We start from the raw sequence: 9,453 nt of genomic DNA, 5'->3' as shown, positions 1-9,453 counted from the left end.
CCTTACGCTCACACCTTTCAACGACGTTCCAACACCATAACCGGCGTTTTCGTCGGATGTCTTCTTCCCTAAAACATCCCTACGTTTGGCATCATCAATACCCACAAATAAAGCTAGGTTTTCATTTGGTCTACCATCGCCATCTTCAACACTTGAAACCCCTGGTTCTTTATTCAAATCCAATATGACTTTGCTCCCAACATCCTCAACACCCCCTTTGAATGTCACACACAAATTTACTGTTTTCTTTTTTGTATAGTATGAAAGAAAATTTGTGACCTGGCTATTATTTATCATAACGACAGGAGGACAATCAGCAGTGAGATCTGTGGGTAAAAAACTTAGCTCCATATCAACCATACTAGGCTCTACTCCATAGGCTTCTGAAACCATAATCTTCAATTCTTCATGTGTTGTACTCGAATCTAAAGTTAGTAATCTTCCACGACTGTCTTCATCAATGATAAATCTCCACTCATGATTGTCAAACAATCTCCACTCTCCACTCTTAACATAGATGTGCATTGCCATGGCTCGAAAATGGTGAAAAGAATTGGGAAAAAACAGTTTAACACACCATTAAACGAAAACGATTAGGGTTGTTATTAGGGTTGTTTTAAAAATTTCTAAAATCATTAGAAAACTATATCTAGATTTCGTAGAACAGAATCTTAACAAATTATTACGATTTTACCTAATTATTAGAAAAATATTGAGTTTCCTATTCCAAATATTCACTTTCTATATTTAGCAATCACTAAAAGTTTCAGAGTATACCATCTACTTTACCGTAGTAGATGTCAACTAATTTTCTCAGAGATAGAGTAAAAGGAATAAAACATATTCTACAGATTTCAGAGGCTAGAGTAAACCGTAGAAAGATTATACTAAAACGTTTATAACATAGAGCAAATCGTAGAATACAAATTCTGAATTTTGTAGAATTCAGTATTTTCGGCCCCTAAACTATTTAGAACAGAAACTATTCCTGAATTTAGTATAACATGTACAAAATGTTAGAACGCATCATCTTAAATTTTCAGAACAGCAGAAAACGTTTTCTAAATTTTTTATATCAAATTTTATCCATCAAAAAAACCACTTATACATTTTTTTATTTTTTGGAAAAAAATTTATATTACCTCTACTATTGTATATCTACTTATTTACCTATATTTTATATTTTTAAACATGTTAAATATGGGTTTTTCAATTCTTATGGGCAATTTTGGAAAAATGACCATTTTCAAAAAAAAGTGTATATGGACAATTTTTTTTTAGTGATCCTTTATTTCCAATTTTCCCAAAAAAAAATCTGACTTTGGTCTTGCGGCTCTTGCCAAGCTTGATGAAGAGGACAACACTGACTCACATTAGCACTCGAATAGCTGGAACATTGTAAAGTGTAAAATCAATAGTCAAAAAGTCCATGGAAAAGGTTATTCCATGCAAGATTAATTTGCTTATATCACACAACACATTAATCGTTTGCAATATTTTTACAGCGGTTACTAACAGATAACGCTGACGCTTACAGCTTTGGTATTGTAGCTCTGAGATACAACGAGACGGAGAAACTTGAGGATGCTTCAATCCATAGAGAAACAACGAGACTTGAAAACATGAACACAATGAAAAGTATTATGAAATTAATGATAGGGCAATAGATAAGTACGAGCATGATCATGTGTGATCAAAGTAAATCATCATCAGATCATTAGCAAGTTTGTGTAAATAACAGATTAAGATGAAACTCAAAGAACTGTCTTTAGATTTCCAGAAACAATCTGAGTTCTTAGATACAAGTCAGAGAGAGAGAGAGAGAGATGTGGGAATCAATCTTTTTTATAAGTGTCAAAATAGACAAGCAGAGAATCCTAATGTAACTACTTACACACAAGATTTACATTTGGTTCTTCATTTCCTTTTTTTGTCTTTTCAATTGTTCTTCATCTTAAATCAATTTTCTTCCACAAAGTTGGTAGGCTCGCTTAGAACATACTTAGGTAGCTCATACTTTATTTTACTTTATTTCAAAGTATGCCATTTGAACTTTATTTTATTTTATTTTTTGAAAAATTTCAGTTTGTTTGTTATAAAATTTGATTGATATGTGTATATCAGGATGTGTTGGTTAATACTGTTGTGTCTGTAAAGTGATTAAAAGAATCTTAATGATTAACAATTCATGACTCAATCTTCACATCGGTAAGATCATCTAAAAGATTTTTCGACGAAGATGATGAACGTCCTTCTTCTTGCTGTTGTAGGCTAACATCTTTGCTAGGCTCGGAGAAGGAAGAATCGACCCACGGACCGTCCATCGAAGAGGAGCTTATGTGTTGTTCTCTGTTTCTCGCAAATGTTGAGGCTTGTGAATCGCTGTCTTGTGACAAAAGCTCAAAGGCCTTAAATCTCATTGCAGCTGAACCACTTGGATCAGCTTCACGTTTCACCAATGGTGGTTGGACATTGATTTTTCCTTCTAGCATTTTTACAACAGATGACATTGGTGGTCTCAATGTCGGAGATGGGTTTGTGCAGAGTAAAGCTATGTTCAACATCCTCATCGCTTCTTTCTTCGAAAAGCTTGTACCGAGATCAGGATCAACGAGTTCTAGAAGACTCCCTTGTTCTTGCAAGACATATGCCCAATCAAGAAGGTAAACGAACTCTTCTTTTGGTCTGTAATTTGTGTTGCTCTTTCCACTCACAATCTCTAAGCAGACAACACCGAAGCTGTAAACATCTGCCTTGTCTGTTAAGTAACCTCTCATTGCATACTCTGGAGCCATGTAACCTCTGCATATCAATGAAAATATAAATTCTTGTAAGTGTTAACACTCACATCTGCGATGAATTTTAGAAAAGATAAGTGATGAACCCTCACATTGTTCCTGCAATCCTTGTGCTGATATGTGTATTCTCTTCTTCGTCGAGTTTAGCTAGACCAAAGTCAGATATCTTAGCATTTAGAGACAGATCAAGAAGCACATTTGTCGCTTTTATGTCTCTATGAACAATCTTCAACCTTGATTCCTCGTGTAGATAATACAATCCTTTCGCAATCCCTAAGCATATCTTGTTCCTTGTTGGCCAATCCAAGTGAAGTCTCTGTTTTTCTGTGCCTGTTAAGTTAACCCACATGAGACTTTAGCTGAAAGATCAAGAACCTAAAACTATCTTTCTCAGATGGACAAGAAAACAAACCAAAGAGTGCGCGAGCGAGACTGTTGTTCTCTAAGTACTCGTACACAAGCAAAAGCTCTTTCCCTTCAATGCAACAACCATATAGTTTCACAAGGTTTGGGTGTTGCAACGCAGAGATCATTCCGATCTCAGTCACAAATTCTCTGTTTCCTTGCTTAGATTTTGATGAAAGCTGCTTCACCGCTATGGTCATTCCATCAGCGAGAACACCCTAATAACCAAAACACATTATAACACCAAACTTAAAGAACTTGTGAAGATGTCAAACCAAAGCAATCATGATAACCTTATAAACTGGTCCAAATCCTCCTTCACCAATCTTGTTTTCTGGATCGAAGTTATTAGTAGCACGTTTGATTTGTTTCAGTGTGAATGATCCTGTCTGCAAATCAAGTCCCCTAAGCTCTTCTGATAACACGAAAAATTAAGATTTGAAAGAATCAATCAGTTCTTGAAAATGAGAAAGAGCATTTCTTGAAAGAAACAATCAGAATCTTGAACTATAGAATGATGTTTTCTTTCATACCATTTTCATCCACTTCTTTTTTTCCACCTAAGTAACCTGTAAGCCAGAGGATTAGAAGTACCAGCAACCCGAAAACCGCACACGCTGCAATTACAATGCCTGCAACTGCTCCATTGGACAATTCTTTTCCCGTATCAACCTTGAAATCTACAACAACAGGCAATATAGTATAGAGAGAACAATCACTCACTTACTCACACTAACATAATTTCAAACAGTTGAGAAAGATTTGGATAGGAAACTCACTTGGTGTAATCGTTATGGCAGATATGAGAGGCCCGTAAACACCTCGTGTTGGTATTCCGTTTGTGCCTTTTCCTGTCCATTGCAAATGAATCTCCAACGTACTTCCATTCACCTGAACATCATCAATTTGCATTGGGAACGGTTTACCAACTCCACCTGCTTTATCTGCTATGTTAAAGTCCCTCTCCAACAACTTCCCCTGCATAAGAGAATCTCATTTTGAACTCTGATCCAAGAAACTGAAACTTTGTTTTTGAAACAAAACTTGCTTCTTTGTTTTGCAAAACTTACTTGAACATAAATGTCGAATACTCGCCGCCCTAAGCTACTATAAGTCTGGTCATTTGAGAACATTATCTCTGCAAAATGGAGTTGCACTTTGTAACTTCCTTTTCTCATGCACAGTCCATAGTACTTGAGTGACTGTGGAGAGAGACGTGCTGTTTTGTAATACTCTGGAGTTGTATCATTGATCAATTTAAATTTGTCAGTTGCTAAGTAGGAGGCATCGTCATCGCCTAGCCAAACTCCAGAACTGCTGTATCCCCAACTTTCAGAGACGGAAGAAAAAGTTGATAGGCCTCTACTGTTCAAGTCATCCGTATACGTGTCTTTGCCAATCTTGAGTCTGCTTCCTCCACAGTTGATGAACAGGGAAGACTCTGCGAGAACCCGGAAACAAAAATGTAACTGGTTGTTAGCTAGGGGTTTCTTTCTAGGTAAGATTGAATCTTTGAGATGTACACTCACGTTCTGCATCTCCTGGACATGGAAGATCTTCTCTCAAGCACCATTGAGTACTACACAAGTAAAGTTGTTTCTATTTTGTAAGTATCTTTGTTTTTTGGGTTCGGAAAAGAGGGAGAAAAAGGAGACTCACGTGTTATCGGTTACTGACGGGTAGCTGGAGATCAAGTTCCTGAAAAATGTTAACCAATAGTGCTGATTAGAAAAACAGTGCTTACACAAAGTTACAGTTGAAAAATCACGGATATGAAACAAAAACAGTGCTTACACATCAAGCTGATTACAGCTTACAGTAGATGGCTGAGTGAAATTGTTGTCAGATAAATCACTAAGAAACAGATCAAGAAATTAATGACCCGAAATAATCATCAAAGTCGAGGTAAGTTAATTAGTTTGCTTACAGGCTTTCTTTACTGTTGATGAGGAACTGAGGAACTTGACCAGTCAATGAGTTATTATTCAGATACCTAAAGCAGCAAAGTAGTTAACATTCAGTTTTTGAAAGTAGTTAAGATGTATATCATCATCTTTATAAGGTGATGATTTAAAACTTACATAAACTTAATTTTCTCAAGATTCCGAAATGTGTCTGGAATTACACCGGTTAGCATGTTTGAGCTTAAATCTCTGCACACACACACATGTACATACTTTAATGTGAGGCCTTGGATCACATTATTAGCCTTTAAGCTGTGGATTAGAAAGAGATTTTTGACTTACAGTTCCTTCAGCACACTCATAGAGGTACCAATGTAATCCGGTATAGGCCCCCTTATCAAACAATTTCTTAGTACCCTGACGAAGTTGGTAGAATGTTAAAACATTGTTTGATGAAACAGAGTTTATAACTTGAGTTGAATCAACACTTACAATCGTTCTATGATCGTCATATTTTTCAGGTCTGGAAAAGAAGAGGCCGGTCCACCACGCAAATCGGTTATCCTCCTGATAAGAGAGAGAGAGAGCTTTATTAAGCTTAAAAGTTTTGATGATAAGGTAATTGTTAAACTCTTTGGTTACTTACAATTCAGTCAAGTTCTTCAAGTTTGATATTGAAGCTGGAATTGGACCTTCCATTGATGTGCCTTGAAGGTCTCTGCAGATTTAACAGTTTAGTCACTACAAATTTTACAGTCTTCTTTAGAAATGACGGTTACTCACAGCCTATGGAGCAGAGTCCAGTTTCCGATAAAATCAGGTATCTTGCCAGATAGAGAGTTTCCATCAATCCGACTGCAAAGAAACAGATGAAGCTTTTAGAATCAGTCCAAATATTCCATCAATCCGACTGCAAGAAATCTCACTGTATGTATCTCTACTTACAAATCAGTCAAGTTCTTGAGATTGCTTAAGGACTCAGGGATCGGACCAGTGAAGTTGTTTGAAGAGAGTAGCCTGTATTTATAAATACACCAAATCACTAAGTAAAACTGAAATAACAATGAAGGGGAAAAAAAAAAGTATATAATAAAAGATCTTACAATCTTTTCAAGCTTCTTAAGTTCCCTAGGTTTGAAGGAAGTGGTCCTGTAAATAAATTAGCTTCCAAAACCCTGCAATTCGTTTTTTACATCCCTATTAGAATCTAAGTCAATTCTGGTTTTGACGAAAACAAGATAAGATATATGTTACATTACACTTCAGTAAGCGTAGTAATCTCTCCGAGTTGAGGAGGGAATGGTCCAGAGAGACGGTTTCCGATTACAGACCTTTTTAGTAAACAGAAACGGAAGAATCAGGACAACTTTACTATTATTAACACAAGAAAGAAAATGTAAAAATATATATGTGTTGCAGAGAATGGTTACAAGATTTTAAGCGGAATTTGAGACAATGTCGCAGGTATCGTTCCATTGAGAAAGTTCCGAGTAAGATCTCTGTAAGAAAAAAACGCAAGGGAAAATATAAACCGAAGATTGCTTGAGCTCCAAGTTTCAGACATTTTGTGAAGAATGAAGGAACTTTGAGAAAAAAAAAATGTGCTTACATCTGTTGAAGACTCGTGAGGTTTCCGAACTCATCCGGGAAAGTTCCAGGCAAGCTTAAACTTTTGAGCTGTCTGTTGATGAAAATCAAGAAGAGAAAGTTTTTGTCTTAGAAAACCATAACTCTGTTTCTTACTTGGAAAGTTACTGAGGTGACAAATAGACATATACTTACATGTTTGTGACATGACAAACTGAGCTGGCATTGAAAGTACAGTCGCAGGTGATGTTGCTGGTCGGTGGGTTTTGCGATGAGCTGCCAACAAAGTTCCATTTTCCGTCGGAACAAGAAGTCCTCTCGATGTTCACTGTTTGGTTTTGTAGCTTTCTAAAGATCGTTCGCAATGTTTGAACTGCTCAAAAATGGTCAAACTTTGTATAAATCAGGAAAGTCCAATTAATGAATTAAAAATGAGAGATTAAACAACTACTATAATAAATCTCAATCTGAACGTCTCTGTAATTGACCCAACTTGCACATATTGAAAGAGATTTATTCGTTTACAACACATCTTTGAGAAAAATTATACATATATTATCTGGATGGGACAAATGATCATATATTAGACAGAAAAAAAAAATACTCAAAATTTTAAGATAAATTGTGTATTATTAAATAATTTAGACTAAGTTAGATACTAAAATTTTGAATTTTGTGAATTTCGGGTAATCCGAATCCGAACCCAAAATACCCGAACCGAATCCAAATTCTAGAAATACCCGAACGGATTCTATATCTCTAAATCCGTAAACCCGAAAACCTGAAATACCCGAACCGAACCCGAACGGGTATCCGAATGTCCAGGCCTACTAGAAGAAGGTCTTATAATAAAATGGTAATCATGATCCGATCGGTTTCATTTTATCATACATGAATTTGAGAGACATGAAAAAACGAAAAAAGTGTGTGTAATTTTAGTCAACTATGTGTACCTAATTTTTAAGCTTTTGCATCGTGCAACTATGACGACGACCCACACCATTCAATTATTGAGCGAAACTCAAATAAATCCATAGTAATCTTAGCAAAAATATTGTTTTTTCCAGCTTTTATTTGTCAAATATGACGAAAATTTACTTTAGAAATTTTAAACCTTATACGAAAAGCTAATAATGGATAACCTTTTAAAAATACGATCTCTTGTGGAATTTACAATCTAGTTAGTTTTTTTTTTTTTTTATGTCTCAAGAACAAGAAGCATCGAATTATTGAAACTAAAGTCAAATTAGGTACTCAAAAATTGAAATCGAAGGAATTAATATGAAATGTGTGTGTGGATTATTGAGACGCACCTTCATCTTCTGGCAAAAGTGGTTGAGCATTTGATCCAAAATTTTCCAATAAGCAAATGAAGATGAGAAGAAGAGCATACACAACTTTCTCTGTCGAGAAGTTGAAAACCATCTTCTCGATTTTGTTCTGGGAAAAAAAACAAACAGACAAGACGTACGATTGAGAGCGAGCGAGAAAGAGATATAGAGGGAGTTGAGAGAGAAAGAGGAAGAAGAAAAAAAACAGTTGTATGATGATCTCATTTAGTGTGTTCATATATATAAATAAAATACACGTATCTCATATTCTCATTTCGTCCAGAAAAAAAACTCATATAATAAACAAATGAGAAAAAAAAATCCTGAAAATGTATTTTTAAGATATATGTACTTATATGTAGCCGCCAGAAATGAATAATTTGTGTGGGGTTTAACTGACTGCTTTCTAATCTTCATTTCTATTTTAAAAATAAATAGATAAATACATATTACTATTATCTTAAATATTTGATGAATTTAGTTTACTTTTCTTACACATTCTACATTTGTATTTGAATAAATAGTGATATGTTTCTGGTCTACATTTGATCTTAAAGAAATACATATTACTATATATTCTCTTTCTTACACATTCTACATTTATATTTGAATAAACATGGATTAACCAAGAAAGATCTACGAATTTTAATTATATAATTAATGTGTGCATGCATCATGTTGTATTTATTTTTTTAGATCAAAATTCAATAAATTTTAAAATTACTAATTTAATGCATATGAAAAAGGGATTATATTTACCAAATAATATGAAAGTGCTTATATTTATTTACATACGCTCCTAGCCTCCTACCCAGAAGGATCATCCAGGTTCGGCTTCCGCTGTTTCTGAGGAACATAATTAATTAAATTAAATTAAAGTATTATTATTGTAGTCAAAACACACTCTCTGTAGCTTTTTGTAAACTATTAAAACTTTATCTATAAACTAGAACAAGACCTTGTCTCCCCCATGCAAAAAGGTTAATTTTTCTACTTTGAACGTAGAAATGTTAAACAAATGACTAAGGGATATATGTTTTTCTTGACTGCTTTATTAGTTTTACTTTTACACATAGCTTTTAAATAAATAATTGATCTGTTTAATTTCAAGTTCAAGGCACCGGAGTCCAAAAGGATTGGCTGTGATTTTGTCTATAAGCAGCCATACGTACTTAGCCCAAAATCTTGATTGTTTATGGTTTATTAGAACTTAGTAGGTATAGAAAAAGATTTTTGTCTTAAAAGTTTATATAAATACATTTAATTTCTTTCACCTATTATGGATCTATATTTTAAAAAGTTTTAGCATAGTTATTCTGCTTGTAGTAATATTACATATTACTAGATTGACACCGTGCTCTTGAAATTCATTTTATTTATATTATATTTTTTATATAAAATAAAATTTATGTTATTGTTTTAAAAATC

General features: G+C 34.4%; 1 protein-coding gene across 3 annotated transcripts; it reads right to left on the bottom strand.

The window, feature by feature from the left end:
- Positions 1-2,128: 2,128 nt before the first annotated feature.
- LOC104758691 (putative LRR receptor-like serine/threonine-protein kinase At1g53430) lies at positions 2,129-8,411 on the bottom strand. Of its 3 annotated transcripts, XM_010481600.3 has the most exons (23): positions 8,008-8,411; positions 6,890-7,067; positions 6,717-6,788; positions 6,538-6,606; positions 6,367-6,438; positions 6,211-6,282; positions 6,053-6,124; positions 5,891-5,962; positions 5,754-5,825; positions 5,600-5,674; positions 5,450-5,524; positions 5,285-5,356; positions 5,131-5,196; positions 4,998-5,057; positions 4,863-4,901; positions 4,733-4,782; positions 4,274-4,644; positions 3,983-4,181; positions 3,737-3,883; positions 3,497-3,618; positions 3,211-3,421; positions 2,891-3,128; positions 2,129-2,802 (listed from the first exon to the last, which is right to left on the bottom strand). In XM_010481600.3, the coding sequence occupies exons 1-23, from the start codon at positions 8,261-8,263 to the stop codon at positions 2,187-2,189; spliced, it is 3,276 nt and encodes a 1,091-aa protein (XP_010479902.2). In that variant the 5' UTR covers positions 8,264-8,411; the 3' UTR covers positions 2,129-2,186. The 3 variants fall into 3 exon arrangements, with proteins under 3 accessions (XP_010479902.2, XP_087350715.1, XP_087350716.1); XM_087494589.1 differs by lacking the exon at positions 4,998-5,057 and having other exon boundaries at positions 8,008-8,389; XM_087494590.1 differs by lacking the exon at positions 2,129-2,802 and having other exon boundaries at positions 2,887-3,128; positions 8,008-8,389.
- Positions 8,412-9,453: the final 1,042 nt, after the last annotated feature.

The sequence above is a fragment of the Camelina sativa genome, chromosome 17 (assembly GCF_030686135.1).
Source record: "Camelina sativa cultivar CO46 ecotype springtype chromosome 17, ASM3068613v1".
Classification (NCBI taxonomy): Eukaryota; Viridiplantae; Streptophyta; class Magnoliopsida; order Brassicales; family Brassicaceae; genus Camelina; species Camelina sativa.
This window is presented reverse-complemented; position numbering and strand designations above follow the sequence as displayed.